At 39.4% G+C, this 17963-nt stretch overlaps 2 protein-coding genes across 4 annotated transcripts in view; one reads left to right on the plus strand and one right to left on the minus strand.

Annotated features, from left to right (window-relative positions):
• The window catches only part of ghrhrb (growth hormone releasing hormone receptor b), a 53312-nt gene extending 51621 nt beyond the window's left edge, over positions 1-1691 (plus strand). Inside the window, exon 13 of the mRNA XM_031282317.2 lies at positions 1011-1691. Within this exon, the coding sequence (XP_031138177.1) occupies positions 1011-1205 (195 nt within the window). The 3' untranslated portion in view covers positions 1206-1691. The remainder of the gene's footprint in view (positions 1-1010) is intronic.
• Positions 1692-8761: 7070 nt separating this feature from the next.
• The window catches only part of adcyap1r1b (adenylate cyclase activating polypeptide 1b (pituitary) receptor type I), a 41317-nt gene continuing 32115 nt past the window's right edge, over positions 8762-17963 (minus strand). For 2 of the 3 annotated variants that reach the window (XM_031282315.2, XM_036007253.1), the window contains 3 exons: positions 17767-17896; positions 16846-16887; positions 8762-15361 (listed from right to left, as the gene is read on the minus strand). In XM_031282315.2, coding sequence (XP_031138175.1) covers positions 14993-15361; positions 16846-16887; positions 17767-17896 — 541 coding nt within the window. In that variant the 3' untranslated portion in view covers positions 8762-14992. The remainder of the gene's footprint in view (positions 15362-16845; positions 16888-17766; positions 17897-17963) is intronic. The other variant, XM_031282316.2, reaches the window with a different exon arrangement.

A 17963-nucleotide genomic window follows, 5' to 3' on the forward strand; every position in this document is an offset into this window, starting at 1 on the left:
CTTAGTAAAAAATAAATAAATAAAATAAACATTGATTTATATGTCACTCACAGGTGGCAAATAAAGCAAAAAATCTATCGTATGTTATAGTTAGTAGTAACAATAATTATATACATATCACAGTGTAAACCCAAACAGTAAGTAGTGACCTAAAAAAATTTGTCTGAAGCAAAAGCTTTTATATGCCTATCCTATGTTCTTATTAATTGCCCACCTCAAAGGAAATAAAAAAAAAAACCTAGATAAAAGTAAAGAAACAAGGAAATTTAACACATTTGTAACCCTCAAAAATAGCATTACAAACCATTTTCTTAAAAACCAAAGGAGAGTTTTTTAAATGTATATTGGCATTGTTCCATACTTTTATAGCAACAATAGATTATTGTTGATGCTATACAACTGAATAGAATAGCTTGCAATTTGAGAAGTAAACTTAAAAATACCGCTCACGTCATATTTACTATTTTCTTAATCGCGAGTAATCGTTGAATTTCTATAGTTAATCGCGATTAATCGCATGTTTTATCACATGATTAAAATTCTATTATTTTGCATTTCAGAACTGTTTTTAAGTACATATCAACAATGGAAAGCAATTATTACCAGTGTATCTTGATTGTGAATGAAAACGGTAATCGTTATCGTCAACATTTTTATCGTGGTTTACCGTTACACCGGTAATCGTTACATCCCTATGTGGAAGTGATTCTAAATCAGCCCTGAACATTATCTGCTTTTTTTATAATAAAACAAATCATTTAATTTCATAACTCTGGAATTTATAAATGTAAGAAAGTGTGCCTATTTACTGTAATGCGCTAAAATCTGCAAATCTACTAGTATGATTCCTTTTTGTACCTTTTAAGATAGAGAACATAATTCAACCATGGTCTCTGGAGCATTTGTTTTCCATGTCTCCATGATTTTCGTGTGTTTTCACATGCGTATGTTGGGGTGTGTGTGTGTGTGTGTGTGTGTGTGTGTGTGTGTGTGTGTGTGTGTGTTTTCAGGTGCAGGCAGAACTGAAGAAGAGGTTTTGGAAGTGGCAGACTCAGAGTTACCTGAGGTACAGTAAACGACGGCGCACGTTGTTCACTGAAAGCAGCACGGTCACTCAGATCTCCGTCTTGGACAAATCCAGCCCCAAAGATCAGCCGGCCTCAGAGACACACGCCCTCACAGCCGGCAACGTCTCCACTGTCTGAGGAACATTCCCTAATGTTCATGTGTTACACCCACTCGGTATTTGCACGAGGTCCTGAGCAGGTGACTAAACCTCGGAGCCTGATTGTTGAATGTTTAAAGTTCTTCTTAACTTGGTTGCAGAGTCCCACATGGGCTGCCTTAGGTCTTTAAATCCTTTTTTTATTCACAATATCCCACACAACTTTCCCTCATGATATTACTTATTTTTCCAGGCTTTAGACAGAGAGGCCACATGTGCTATTGCCTTTGTTTTTATCCCAGGCAAGATTTAGCTTTGGGGTCCCTCCTTCACATCTACTCACAACCACCAAATCAGTTCTCCTCTTTTACAAAAGTGCTGATATCAATTACACCATGAATGTGGTTTGAAAACATTGTCCTTTAAGTTTTTATTTAGATAAATGTAATTAGAAATCAACCTTATCATACTAAAATTAACAATTATGATTAGTTTCTTCTGTCACAGCTCCTCTGAGTCCTTCTAGTTCAAGGCTTAAAGGTGCAGTAAGTAAGACTTATAAAACTAACTTTCTGTCATGTTTGCTGAAACTGCCCCTATGTTCCAGTAGAACTACATGAAGCAGGTAATTTAAAAAAAAGAATCCGGCTCCTCTGACACCACCTACAGCCTGTAGTGTGATATGATTTGCATTGGTGTTCAGATGCACCAATCAGGGCCAGGGGGGTGTCTAACTGCGTGTCAATCACTGCTCATGCACACGCATTCATTCTCCCTTGTGGGGGGAGGGGCTTATGAGACCATTTTGGGCTTTAGCGGAAAGGGGGGGAGGGACTGAGAAGTTGTCGATGTTTACATTTTTTGGCTAAGTCCTGGATCTTCGCAGTCCTACCAAACTTTGTGTTAAAATGTGTTTATGTTGTTTTTGCTCATATTATATTTTCACATGCTAAGCCATTCATAGGGCGAAATGTGCATCAACTAAAATAGATTGTCCTCTGTTGCGGTCTCAAGTAGCCAGAAGATGGACAACGGTCAGAAAGGGGTAGGAGCAGTACAGGACATACTGTAAGGAGGAAGGCTGGATGGCTCAAACAAACAGGACTTTCACTCAGGACATTGGGGTTTGTGTCCCGTGTGAAACCAAAAGTCAACTGCCATTTTGAAATTAACCGAGTTTAACGGCCGTTATAAGTGATGCAATGACGTCCGTGACGTCACATTACGTCCTCATTTTATTAGTTTTACGTAATTTTAAGCCCTAAACCCTTAACCTTAACCTAGGTTAGTCTAGGTTAACTGCTCCTCAGATCTCTGCAGGGTAAATCCAGACAGCTAGCTAGACTATCTGTCCAATCTGAGTTTTCTCTCGCACGAATGAAACAACTTTTGAATGTACACATGTTCCACCAAAACAAGTTCCTTCCCGAGGCTATTTTGCAGAGGCACCGGGGTCTTAGGGCTGCCCACCCAAGATGATTGTGATTGGTTTAAAGAAATGCCAATAAACCAGAGCACGTATTTCTCCCATCCCGGAATGCTGTGTGGACTATCCAGACCCTCCTCTGCGGCGCTGTGGAGGAAGGTAAGGCAATGCGAGACTAGTTAGACTAGTTACTATTTTGTTCCGTTTACTATGTGTTTAAAACTGTGGCCGTTAAGTTAAATACAATGGTCACATGATTACGGTCACATGATGATATGATATGATCATATGTAAAAACTGTATGTTTTATTTTGGAGAAATCAACCCATAATGTCGTTTAGGTGTGAGGATGTGTTGCAGAGAAGACACTCTGGGGTTACAAGCCAAAAAATAATTTTTCCATTTTTTTCTACACTGGATCTTCATCCTGAAAGGAGTTTTCCCAAAGAAGCTAAAGTTTTACGTTCAGCGTCGCATTAGTAACCGGAAGTAAAGTCACTTCTGATTTTAACCCAAATCACAATCTTTTTCTAAACTTAACTCATTTTGGTACCTAAACCTGCGACCATTTCACAACGTTTAAAATAATAATAGACGTGTTTAAAATCGCAATACTTTACGTTCATAACCGCAACCAACGTTCACTGGTTTAGATCAGTGGTGTAGTCTACTGTACATACGCAGTATACCCACTAAGAAAGCTCCAGGATTTATGCTCAATGACACACAACAACATACTTTCCATTATATTTTTTATATATCTAGAATTCTCATCTGTGTTTTTTTATCTTTGCATAGGCTAAATAAAGGTATTTCCACCGTAAATTGGTTGATAAAACTGTATCAGAATGTAGGAAATGAAGTCTTTGACGCTCAAAATGTCCCTGGTGGAGGCCACCCAGACCCCTCAATATGATATGCCTCCCCCCAAATTCCCATTCTGGCCCATATATATATATATATATATATATATATATATAGTACAGTATACCCACTACAATACATTAGACTACACCACTGGTTTAGATATGAGGTTGTATTTCCGCCACCGCTTGAGGTGCTATTTTATGAAACGCTCCTGCGGGTCGTCTAAGAAGGGTAGGAACAAACAACCCGTAACGTCGTAGGGTTTGGAGGACTTGTTGTCTTGCTCATACTGATTCCGCACTAGCCTGGCTCCGCCCTCCTACGTACTTCCGCTCAATTTTAATTTTCCTTTAGTACTCCGTCTGGGTTTGTGGTATATTCTTGGGTTTTCTCCAGCCAAATCTTTACCGGTCCAATCAGCGAACAGAGGGAGTGGCTGAGAACGATGACGTTGAGGTTGTGCGCTAGTTTGAGTTGTAGTTCCGTAATGGCGGCGGAGAAAGATGTGAGCGAAGCCATTCGGTCCGTTGTGGCAACGCTGCTGAATATCCAGAAGTTAAAGCCCGAGCAAGAACAATCTTTGCTGAGTTTTGTTGGTGGCCATGATGTCGTGGCCCCCCTCCCCACAGGGTTCGGGAAAAGTTTGATTTTCCAGCTCGCTCCGTTAGTGGTGAAAGAGTTGGCTAAGGCTAACGCTAGCGATGCTAAGCCGACACCACGACCAAACGTTAGCGATTGGTTATGGCAGATCCAGAGTGGCTCTGGGCAGATCCAATAGTTTTAAAGTGCCCATATTATGAAAAAATCACTTTTTCTGGGATTTGGGGTGTTATGTTGTGTCTCTGGTGCTTCCACACACATACAAACTTTGAAAAAAATCCATCCATGCTGTTTAGAGTGAGATACGGTTTCTGAATGTGTCCTGCCTTCAGTCTCTGGGTGAGCTGTTCAAAATCGGCACGACTTGTGACGTCACAAGCCGAAACGAGCAGGCTAACCGCAACCATTAGCTCGTAGCGTTAGCATGCTAACGCTAGCATGCTACCTCGTTCTCAGTAGCAAAGCACTGCTACAACACACACAAGTTCACCATAATCTACAAAAGAACTACTTACATGTGCGCCCTCATTTAGAAGTCTCCCAGCTAATCCTGCCTTGTAACTGACCGAAGTTGTAGAAACAGCCTTTCTTTTACTGTCTATGGAGCTAGCTAGCTGACATGATCTACATCTGAGCTACTGGGCATGTGCAGTGCAATCAAAGATAGTACAGAAGAAGAAAAGAGGTCTCACTCTGTAGCTAAAACAGAGACCAGGTGAAAAGAGGATCTGCAGCAGTGAGAGAGAGCGGTGCAGTACAACAAAAATATGGTGTTTTTTGAAAATTAAACCATGTAAACCTATTCTGGTACAACCTTAAAATACAATAATGAACCTGAAAATGAGCATAATATGGCTGCTTTAAACTTCAACAGAGTACCCTTCACGGAAGTTAACACTTGTCAATGGAGAGTGGCCAGACTCTCTGTACAAATGAAATGTACCAGAGTCTGGTAGGACCAGGCTAATTCCACACCACTGGTCTCCTAAATGTTGGGCAGTACAATATAATTATGTTACAACAAAACAAAGCTTTCTTTGTGTAATGGAACATGCCCATGTTACCATCAGTGGCTCTGCATGCAACATGTTGCACAGTGCACTATAGCACACATCTGGAGCACTAGACTGTAAAATCTATTTATTGGTCAGATTATTGTTTTTATGTCTTTGTGTGAATGTAAATAGACCTGAACTACAGTTTATGTATTTCATGACAACAGTACAGTTCCTCCAACAGATTTATAAACCATATTAAATGTCCTTGTTGCTGTAAAAAAAAAAAAAAAAAATCATAAATAATAGATAAAAAGGGATTAACTTACTTTATATTTAACATATTTTTTGTATTACGTGTATACGTTTGTATACGTGTAAGTTAGTGTTATTCTTATATGTTGTAATATTGCAAAATGTGGAAAACATTATACTGTATATTTCCCTATTTGTTAACATCGGTTTACATAGGTTGCTGTGCTAATGCTAATGCTAATCCTGATCCTTTTTCCTTTGAAAATCATTTTGATGAGCTGTTTTTAAAGTTGATGGCTCGCAGTGTTTGTGTATCTGTGCTTTGAATTTATGTATTTTTTTCTGTTTTGACTTGGTAGACAGTCAGCAGGTATGTTCAGTACACATGTATATGTAGATATGTACAGTATTATTCATGGTAGAAAATATTACACTCAGCTACTGACCGCTCCAGTGCCTTTTATCATACAGTATTACTCGCTGTTTCTCTCTGCACTTCAGGTGGATTGAACCTACAGTAGGTTTGCATTCAAAAATCTCTGTAACAAAAGCATATATTTAAAGATTGTGATACTATTCCATGTACTTGAGTCTTTGCTGTGCAGCTTAACAGTTGTGCTTCTGTGTTGTGTCAGATTCAAGGCGTGATGAGGCAAAAACCAAGCTTTCATTAGGTCGAGGAAAGTGATGGATGATTTTCACTGAGCATGTTTTGATGTGATGTTTTTGAAAGAAAGCTTTTCATGTTGTTTCTGGACCTTGCTTTTTAGATTACATCCATGTACAGTGTTATTTCTCTTGTCTTCCTTGAGAAAGTGATTTTGATGTTTCTTTTACAGGTTCCGGTTAACTACATGAAAGTTTCTCATTTGGTGTTTTCTTATTTGGGGCTGGGGGCTAACATGACAAGACAAGGCTGCTGATCATCTTATATTTTTCTTATTTTCAACATCCCATGAAAAGACCAAAACCAACAATGTGTTAGTCCGCCTCTCAATACTGTATGATTGTGACTGTCTGTGGCACTCAGCTTCAAGCAAAACGGTTTCTACTGAAGATGGAAATCTTTAAAACGTACTCACAAACATGTGATTACATTTTTTTTTTTTAAATGCTCTGTAATTTCGGAAAACAGCTGGTCACTGTAGGTTTCAACATTACTCAGACATGAATAAATGTTGCATTTTTTGGGGACTTTTTTAAGTCGCGGATTCATACACATTTTTTTTTAACTTTTTGTCCAACAAACTGTTCTAAACACATCAATGAGCCACACTGTTGGACTGTGTGCAACGCATTCTCATGAACGGTTTCATATGATATCGTACAAATTAGGCGAGAGCCGGCTGGCCACGTAACGACCGGTCACATGACAGTTAAGTTTATCAAAAGAAAAGGTTACTGGGCCTCGGTCATTTCAGAAGCCATTACAGTTGAGTTTAGGTGACAAAAAGTAAGCCTCAAGCGGCGCTGACAGTTAAGTTTAGGTACCAGAACAACTAGTTAAGATTAGAGGTTTAGATTAAAACGCTTCTTGTTTTTACCCCAAGATACAAACTCAGCTCCTTCTCTTGAGAGCCCTGAGTTTTAGGACTAGGCTAAATAGTGTTGCAGCCTTGGAGCACAGTAAGCAGCGCTCTAGTGTGGCTTTATTTTACGTTGAAAAAGCCCTGTAAAACTGTAAATCACCATTGAATCAAAATAAAACTTTCCTCTTATTTGTGAAAAAAGCACGTGAGCCGTTTCAACTCCACCCCTCAAAGAATTGGAATCGAGAATCGATAAGAACCGGAATCGAAAGGAAGAATCAGAATTGGAGTCAGAATCTGTAAAATCCACACGATGCCCAACCCTATTTATGACCCAAAAACTGACTTCCTCCCTAAGCGGTCCAGAACATTTTTATACATCAGCAGTCAATGTAGTGCACACAGCAAAAAGTGTGTGAAATAAATACGAACTACGGTGCTTTACTTTTCGTAGCAATATGTATGAATGGTTCATGAAAACAACTTGCTGGGTGACATGTTCATTTATTTCCATGAACACACTGCAGTTTATTTTGACTCAATCCCACACAGACCATCCTGCTGCCACAAATACTCACTAGAGCACAAAATGGGGATTAACAAATAGTCCCTAACAAAAGCACTATTTACCTAGCCTGACAAGCCAGACCCACATCAAGATGTTGGGTCTGGGAACTCACCATTGGCAGGGCTCAATCCGAGGGTTAGGGTTAAACGGGATAAACGGTTGTCTTTCAAATTCCCTCTGCACGCACTAGGATAGCGCTACAACCAACCAGAGCAACACTAGTTGATATATTAAACTTTTGCCGTAAAACTCCGAACACATCTTCCTTTTTTAAGAATGACTTCAGTGCCGCTCTTTGTTCTTTTCTCAAAGAAAAGCTTAACTCCAAGTCTTCCAGAGTCACAGCCAAAGCCGATTCCAAAGACTGCTGTTCGCCAGCAGCAGCAGCAGCCATCTTCTTTGTTTTCAAGTACCAGGGAATTCACGCGGAACTGTCGCAACTCTGCCGTCATTATGTTAAGCTCGCCCACCGACTCTATACACGATGTGATTGGCCTGACTGGAGTTTGTTTTTTCCAGCTCGCAAGCCAACGGAGAGTTGCTAGACGACCCTGGCTGCAAATTAACTTTGCTGCCGCTAGGGTGCGTCTAGATTTCTAGGCTACTATTTACCTCTTTTTTGAGAAACATTAGCTAACAACTAGTACTGCACTGCCAGACGTTCCTCCACAGGAGGGTCTGGCTAGTCCATACAGCATTCCTGGATGGGAGAAAAACGTGCTCTTGTTTATTGGCATTTCTTGTCTTGGGAAAGGAACTTGTTTTGGTGGAACATGTATACGTTCAAAAGTTGTTTTAGTCGTGCAACAGAAAACTCAGACTGGACAGATAGTCTAGCTAGCTGTCTGGATTTACCCTGCAGAGATCTGAGGAGCAGTTAACCATAGTCCTCAGAAATTCACCAGAGTTTAGAACAGCAACACAAAGAAAGCTGAAGGTAACGGACATCTGGCCTAAAAGGACATCCAGGGGAATTTCCGGCGGCACCTGAGCAATCCCGGAAATGGAACGTCGTGGATATAGACTAGCTAACAACTAAAGTAGCCAGCTGTTTTAGGAAATTATAAAGGTTTTTCTTTTGCAAGAAAGTACATATTTTGAAGATGTATGTCTTAGGAAGAGTAGTAACATAAGGGTGCTGAAAGCCACAGACAGGGAAGGGAAAATGGAAAGTGTTAAGAGATGGACAAACACATTGTTGGTTTTGGTCTTTTCATAGGGTTTGTGTACAATAAAAAAACAAACATAGGATAACACCAAGCCTTTTTTAGATAGAAGACTTGTGAATATTAACCACACACAACAACATTGAGCCAACCAAGTTAAAAACATTTATTGTCAATACTTTTGTGTGCGCACAAAAATAAGATAAAATGGTGCACTGTGCAGAAAAAAAAACAGTAGAGCTCACAGCAGAGTTACTTATACATTCAGCCATCAGCACACAAACTGCTGGCCCCAATTTTTTTTTTATTTTTTTACCTCTAACGGGTATCGGTACAATGAAGCAATTCAATAAAGATAACCATCAAGAAAGCTAAAAAGGAAAAACATTTGAAACCAATTTTCTTGTCATGCTATGCAGTAAAAATCCATAATAATAATAATAATAATAAAAAGAAGAAGAGTACAGCAGTTTTTATGGCACTTTACTTTTCCTCATGTTGGCAAAGATTAACATTCAAAGGAAAAATATTCGATGGGTCCTGATGGGACTAGAGCTACAGGTTTGAGAAATCGTTCACAGTTGAAACCCAATATTCATGTTCATAGCTTATTAATTGCCTCGTCCATTTCGAAAAAAAAAAACAAAAAAACAAGCCACAGCTCAGATTCCCTTAATGGCCTGAAAGCTCGACCCTCCCTTGTGATTACGTCTGCTGGTCAAATGAGATCAAAACGATTTAACACGCATGCATCAGCCTATTAGAGAGTACAGAGGCATTACAGGAGGCTTAATACTTTAAGCAAACACGATCACCATTAATAAAAAAAAGAAAAAAGAATAGAATAAAAATAGGAAAACAATCACAGCGCAAAGTTTTTCAAATGACAGTTATTCACTTTGAACCACAGAAAACTCCATTTACAAGGAACAACGTTGGCAGCTTGTTTTCTGTCTCGCACATTTAAACTGCGGTTTATTTAGTCACAAAGGTTGGCTACAGACCTTCCAAACACTTCAGCTAACTACTTCTTTATAGTTTCGAAACAACAGATTCAAAATGAATATTTATTCTTATAATAATAGCAACATCATTGTCTGACATCAACATAGTACTGGCACTATAAGGCTCCAACTCCCATATCAACACGAAAAAAGGAAATAATTCATAAATACATCAACAAAATTAGGCTCCTGACCCGGTGAGATTGTCAAAATGTCTGGAATGAACTCAACTGAACTTTCAACTGAACCAGAGTGGAGGCGGTGATAGTCCAGCCCTGTCCCCTGAAACCTCAGGAGATGAAACAGGCTGCTGTTGGATCTGCTGTTGGATCTGCACTGTTATTATTGCAGCTCACACAGCAGAACAACAGGACAATACAGTTTCCGGTCAGCCCTTCTTTCCTCTCTTTGCCTTTGCACGGTCTGGATTCCCAGAAGGAATGAATTTGGTAATTTGCACGTCAAGAGATGTGTCGAAATTTAGAGTAAAACTGGACATAATGTGTAGTTAAAGACATTTATTCCTTATAGTTTTAGAAGCTCTGTCAGTATCTAGTAAGAGATACTGCTGGACATTGACATCTAATGACTGAAATGATGTTGAAACAAGGTGTGTTATATGTGATGTAGACGGACATTACCTCTTACATTCTAACTAGGGATGTCCCGATCGGGTCGTAGCCGATGTGAGCATTTTTTAACTGATCGGGGATCGGCAGTCACCCCCAACCTCCGATCCTTTACGTCAGTAACTTGACAACTTTTTGACAACATTCTAAGAAGAAGCTGATTTTATATTTGAATTTTACAAAAAAAAAATGCTAGCTGCACTATGTTAAATGTATGAAGCTGAAGACATTACTTTGTTAACTTGATTACTTTTGTAAACAAAACATGGTGTGCAGCTCTAGGCCAGTGGTTCTCAAACTTTTCACGTCAAGGACCCCAAAACTGACACAAAAGAGATCACGGACCCCATTTGATGCGATTTTGTCCCGGGGTTACTGTTAGGACTTTAGCTTTTAGCTGTTTTACTACAGATTGTGTATGAAACCCATAAGCAAAAAAAAAAAGCGTTCTGTCATTGTGTTACTTATGGATCAAACTATAGTGAAAATAAATTATTCCTTTTTGTCGGGGACCCCCTGAAATCCACTCAAGGACCCCTGGCGGTCCCCGGACCCCTCTTTGAGAACCAGTGGTCTAGGCAAATACAAGTATCGGATCAGGACTTGACACCGGCAGATATTTAATATTTAAAAAATCGGATCGGGATCGGGGGCCAAAAATGATGATCGGGACATTCCTAATTTTAACCAAAGTTAAGATGGATTTAGGGCCGTAGCTACCATTGAAGACACTGAGGTAATGTCCTCTTTACTGTTTCTGGGAATTTGGACTCACTGCATTTATATTTAGGCTGTTTCTTAGGCTGATTTCCTGTTAAAATGAATCATTAAAATGTACTTAGTTACTTTATTTCACTGTCTATTTAGAAAAGGAAATACTAGCAGCCTGTGTTTAAACACACGCTGTAGGGCGTCTTGCCCGAAACGTCCTTGTGGCAATATTAAAAAGTCAAATTGGAGCGCTGTCCTAGTCTTCCCTTTTTTATTATCTACATTATGAATTCAGCCCCCATAGTCTTCAAGGTCCAATCTTAAGTTAAGCGTGTCTGTCTTGTTTTTTTATGAACTGTCTATTCTGAACCCGACGCACACTTGAATACTAAATTAGTGTTGAAAAATGGTTAAACCTGTATCTAGACAAAATACAATTTCGCCACAAGTTCCATTGAAAAAACAATAAGAAAAAAAGAGATCAATATGGTAAGAGGTTCTTAAAGTTCTCTTAAAGACATTTTAACATTTACAATTCAAAGATAACTGGGCAAACTGCATCTGCTGATGAAGACCATGTTTGAAAGCTCCAGAACAGCTGCTAAAGGACCTCGTGGTAAAGAGAAAGTTTTTTGTCAACTGCTGTTTACAAGAAATCAGGAATGACCTCTCAGTCTCAAACCACCTTTAAGAACTTTCACTTTTAAACCAATAATATTTAATATGTGTTGATATTTAAAATGAGGTTGTTGCTTTGAGATTAAACTAAATGTCAAATAAAATGATTCATACTGTTCTATCAAAAAATTATCTTCCCGGGCTATGTGGAATATCAACTTTACAGAAAATATAACAGAACCGTTAAATGAACAGTGTAAAAAAAGAAAAAGAAATAAATAATCTGAAAATTGGATTAATCTGAACTCGTGACCTCAGTATTTTTTAAAAACCATGTCCAGACAATGAAGCCCTAAAACTGTCAAAATGTTTCTAAAAAGTTACCAGACAGGTCAAAAACATAACCGAATACATCAATAAATAAAATCAAAATGGAGTGCACAAAGAAATATGAAGTTCCATGCTTTTACTTTAACTTTCCAATCAGTTGGCAAAAATAGCAAAAAAGCTTTTCATTTCCCTCACTGCCTATCAGTTTATAAAATAAAAATAATATGTGATTTATTTTGTTCTTCTGTTTATCTTTAACAAACATTTAATGATGTTTTGTGAGTTTCGGGACTCCATACTTGGCGTGTTTTTTACCTGCACATTACCAAAACGATGTTTATTGTGTGACTTCAAACAGCTGATGACGAGGAAAACTACAATCTACAAAACTACAGTATTATTCTGAACTGAGATGATTTTTTTTTATTTATTATTATCAGTCATAAATAATGTGCATTCAGAAAGGAAACAGCAAATGTCTGTTCACTCATTTGTTGTTATTTTGGAGTTTGTTTAAATGCTGTCTGTCCTTAAAGAAATTTGAAATTCAGTCAAATTTAGTGGAACATTAGAATACAGCTCTTCCAACACTGTTATAAAGTATAGAATAGTCATATTATATTTTGAAGAATATCATAAAGAAAATGATGTTGTGGTTCAGGTACATGAGACTTTTTACAGTCCAGTAAATTTACATTCTCTCTGTTGTAAGGAAAACTAAAACATACGTATTCTTGTGTGCATGTGTTAAAGTGTACTGTACATTGACGGACTGAGTTATATATCTTGTAGCACTGCTTTATTTAAAACACTAATCGGTCGTATGTTCTGCTCATCTTTAGCAAAGACAAGTTAAAAGTACTTTGAAGGCCTCCAGGTTTAAAATACTGATTGAGTCTTACAGTATGCATCATAAAAGCACTTTGTTCAACCCTTTTCTTTTACTTTGCAGTTTTCGTTTGGAAATTAAAAAGACAAATCTCTTTCTTTCTTCTTCTTTTAAATCATCGACAGAAGTCAAAATACTTGTTTTGTGCTTAAAGGCACTTTTGGAGACACAAAGTAGAGTCGAACGTCCGAGGACAGTCGACCAAAAGAAACATCTGCAGTGACATCCGTTGCAAAGCTAAACCCAGCCTTTGCAAACAGATACGGCCGCGCCAAAAACTCAGTAAAGGAGTCAGTTAATTTGTCTTTGGAATGAGAGTCCCTCTCCGAAAGTAACATCCATCTCAATGTGCTCGTTTCCAAGCATAAAGAGAGCAAATGCCACCAGAGACAATAATAACTGCAGCAAGACAGATAGAACTGGGATGGGTATACGAGGGGATCGGTTTTAAGATGAAGCCCTCATTCAATGAAAATTAAAACAGATTTTTTTGAAATGGTCATTTTTTTTTTGAAAACAAATCAGGATATTTTATCCGAAAAACCGTGAAGTGCTGAGATGTTTCCGAAGGTCTACACACCTTCACTTCACGACCAGTAGTGTAATGTTGAAACGTCTTGCAGGAGGCTGCCGAAGAGGCTCGGCTTTACAAAGTGACAAGAGAATCAATATTACAGTGCGTCGCCTCCACAGCAGCCCGATAGACACTAAAGTTCATGAAGAAAAAGAAATTTTGACACCCAATTAAGATTCTGAATTCTACACAAACACACACACACACACACACAAAAAAGTAAACTAAACAACATGAACAATAAATGCAACTTCATGCAAGCAGTTGAACACAAGTTAATTTTCATTGACATTTTCTGTACTAACGGCTGCTTAAAACTACAGACGCACTGAACTCCGAACGTGTCTTCTTCTCTAGTTTCCAGTGCTGAGATTTAAAAAGAGGGGTTTGTGTTTGTGGTCGTAGCGGGCAAACCTCAGCACTGCGCACACATCCGAAGAACACACTCCAGAGTCATCATCTAACCCTGGTGTGTTTTTTCTCTTCTTTTTTTTTTTTTTGGCATTTCACATAAATGTAGAAAATATGTCCTTCTCATAAATAGTTTTCTTTTCCAAGTTTCACCTGTTAGATCCAGATAAAAAGTCTTCCCATTTAATATTCCTCAGTCTGGTTTGTCTTCAACACTCGTATGTCGTTTCGCATCAGTCACAGTTTACCCAGGAAACGAAGGCTTGTGCAAGTAATAATACTGAGCTTTCCGAATGGGTTCAATATGTCTGGGTATGACCTGGGGGTCCATGATGCTTCAGCGGACCCTTATCTCAATCAAAAACACTGATTTGATGGCGAAAAGTTCAATTCATTAACACTGATGTGCGCGGCAACCTTCATTCTTTGAATTGTCGTCAACACATTTAACAAAACTACTTATTTAAGGTATTTACTGTACATCAGGGCGGGTCAGAATCAAAGCAGCAGAGGACGAGATATCGTGACTTTTAGTCCCAAGTTTGGGGCAAACTCCAAAATCACTGGATACTAAATTTCTCATTGTGCAGCAAACTGTATCTTTTCAACAGATTCTGCTCGCCTGGTAAATACCTGCATCTCTTAAACGCCATGCCCTTAGTTTGTAATCCAGGTTTTCAGATAAACGTGTATTTTTCAAGCCCAAGCTGAAATAACTCTAATGACATCACTGTGACCTCACTAGGGTTACTTTTTTAGCTACTCGATATTACATCACAGGCTGATAAGTACTCAACGTGACGTGTAAAATCAGTGGAGTGGCCCTTTTACGGTATTTACATTTCCCAGTGTTGTCTGTTTTAAATCAAATGGCAAGACAGCTGAGAGACGAGTAGTGTATAGTTACAGTCTAAAACATATTTGGAGGAAAGGGTGAAACTTGAGACAGACTGGAATGATCACTGTGAGAGGGCTGCAGTAACAAACTGGCCGCCCTGTGCTTTACAGCAGCAAATACCGCAGCACCAGACAAACACAATATATACAGAGAGATAACCATGCTTTTTTTGCATGTTACAGCCCAACAAGATATACTGTACACTAGAATTCCCAATCATGCCCTTTGAAGGCCAGAGACTGCTCAGGAAACAGGAGGACTACGTTTGTTTTTTCACTCCTGAACCGGGACACGAAGAGATTCGTGATTTGGCACCTGACATTCGGGTTGCGGTCATGTTTCGAGGGCCGGAACAAGTCAGACTAGAGGCTGTTCTGGGTCGCTGGAGTTGAGCTGGGTTTCCATCACGGTTTCGTCTGGGTATGGGTTGGGGTACGGGTTGAGGAACGGGTTGGTGAGGCTGGTCATTGGGACGAGGGTGGGTGTGGCAGGTTGGGTGGCGTCGGGTGCGGAGGCGGTGCCGTTCAGGTGGCCGGGGTCTCGGCCTGCAGGCTGGACATGCGGATCTGCGAGCTGCTCTTGCTGAGGATGGACAGCTGCGTGCCCCCGTTGACCCCACTGCTCGCCAGCGAAGGGTGCCGGTGCTTCAGGTCCACAGCAAAGTATCTGTTCACCGTCCAGCTGCGCCATTTCCTCTTGATCTCCGATTGCACCTTGAGGGATATACTTCACAAGGTCATTATTAATGGACCACGCTGGAAGGAGACAAGCTCACTGTCCCTCAGTCTCACTCTGTATGTACTGTATTTAAGGCTCAATGTTTTACATTCTTATTGATTTTTTCTGAATATGTTTACATGCAGACTAATGTTCCACTATTATTCCGAATATGACAATATTCCAGATTTGGTCCACATCATGTAAACAGCATTTTCTGTTTGGATTTAAGGCCTTTTTCCGAATGTAACATTTTCTGATTAGGACATGTGGGATATGCCGGTATTGTTCGGGTTTTAGAAGCATTGTTTGGACATGTATAAAGTGCATTCTGAATATGTGTCTTAATCAGGGGTTGTTACCGCAGTTTGCAACAGTTTACGGCCTGTTTACGGCCTGTTTACGGCTTACGGTCAGCTCTGCATAGGCGTCGATTTCAGTGGGGACGGTGGGGACATTGGGTACGCGTACCTATCAGATTTAATCAATTTAGTTAAAAAAAATAAAGTTCATAACACATAATTCTTTTATTCATTTACATTAGTAAGCTACAGGACAGCGTCTTTCGAAACATGACCTGCGCGAAAGAGAAAAATTAATTAATGCGTCATTGTACCCATCACTTCTGAAAATGCACTTCCGAATGCGTCTCTGTCCCCAGCACATTTCAAACCAAACTGACGCCCATGCAGCTCTGTGAGTTGCTATGGTTGCTGTACACAAACCAACCAGCCAACAGTTTGCAGGGCCGCGGTAGGGATTCATGGCCAAAACAAAAGCCCACATCTCTGGTCGGAAGGAGAAACACACGTGCTTTTAAATATTATAAAAGACTTGTATATGAACAGGTTTTTGAATATGTACAAACATCGCAACACCGACTTTTTCAAGAAGGTGGTTGAAGGACTGAAAGAGGGAGGCTGTCTTTGCACAGTCCTGTTTTGCACAGCTGCATGCAAACGGGAATGTTAGTGGAATATTAACTTTCTTTAGCCATGCAAACAGCTTCAGAATAAGGGCAAAAGCCGGAATAATATGTGTATGTTAATGTAGTCATTGAAAAAACACTATTTCTTTAAAGGAACACCTTGGTTTTAACCAGTTTTAAGCTGGATATTATGCCCACACACAATCAAATGATTTCCTGTTGCAGGAAAAAGCTGAGCTATAAAACCCGTTCATAGAATAGAAAGTGAAGATGCGAGATTATGTGCGATTGTTACAAAAAAAAACTGTTCAACTACAAATTGTTTGACCAGCGAAAAAAAAAAAAGAATTAGCCGTAATTTTCAATAATCACAGAAAATCCAGATGTTTGTGTTGGAAAATATAAACTCTAAATTGTGTGCCTTACCATCAATCAAGTTATAGGCATTTCAAACCCCATGTCTTCCTTATGGACATGCTGTAGATCAGTAATGTTGTTATGTATGTTTCATTTAATTAAGAGAACTGGTGTAATGGTGTCAGTAATTGTTTTAAAGGATGTTTACCTCTCCATTCAGGAAGCAGTAGAGGACGGCCACCACAAAGCCCTGAGGAGATACAGAGGGTCCGAGCATGAGACAAATTGGCCGTTCACATTACCTTTTAAAATGTGGCCTATATCAGATTCCAGTGTGAACTGTTTGTGGTTTCGAGATGACCCGTATGAGCAAAAGAACAATAACAATGACATCAGACGCAGCGCTGTTGCACTAAAGTTAGGGAGATTATGGCGGAAGTAAGCATTTTTGCTTTTATTTCAAAATGTCTGTGTAATGGCAGCTGTAACATTAATGAGCAGGTGCTGAGGAGGAGAAGAAAGAAGAGAAAGAGAGCCAAATTGGGTATTTTGGCCTCTTGCGGGGTTATGGCTGCAAATTCACTACAGAGGTCTGTGTGGATTGCTATTTCGTAGGCCTAGTCAAGTTTTTAATTGTACTGTCTGTGTCTAGGGCTAACTCCCGCCGGCCAGATTTGGGCCACTTTTGCTTACAGTCTGATCGTAGCCATAAACACTGACAACATATCTACTGTAAAAACAGCTGTGTGTAAAAGGAAACACAACTGTGAATAAAAGCAACATGCTGAACCCAAAGCTCATACATGCACTGTCTAATGCATATTTATGTGGGCTTTATGTATCATTTACTCTTTTTTTTTTAACTCTCAGCAAAAGATGCACGTTTAATCATCTGGCGTTTTATTGTCCTTTGGGTTTCACAAAATCAAATTTTTGTATGTGGTCCTTTTGGTGACTTAAGTCTGACTTGAGTAAAAATGTCAAGGCTCTGAATATTATATTTATATTAGGCTGCAATTTTGGTGATGCAGGTTAGTTCTGATAATATCCTCATCCCAACTTTTTTTCCCAGTTTGTACATAGATTTTCCTTTTGTAGTAAATCCAGGCAGTGATGGAGAAACAGTCACCTGGAAGGATCCGAGGCCGAGCTCAAACACCAGACGCTCTCTCTTGCTGACGTTCTCAGGGGAGAAGGCAAACACAGTGTAGTGGATCCCAAACAGAGGAATCAGTAACAGAGTGGAGCGGGCCAACCTCCTACAAAATAACACACACACACACACACACACACACACACACACACACACATACACACACACACACA

Source organism: Sander lucioperca, chromosome 11 (assembly GCF_008315115.2).
Source record: "Sander lucioperca isolate FBNREF2018 chromosome 11, SLUC_FBN_1.2, whole genome shotgun sequence".
NCBI lineage: Eukaryota > Metazoa > Chordata > Actinopteri > Perciformes > Percidae > Sander > Sander lucioperca.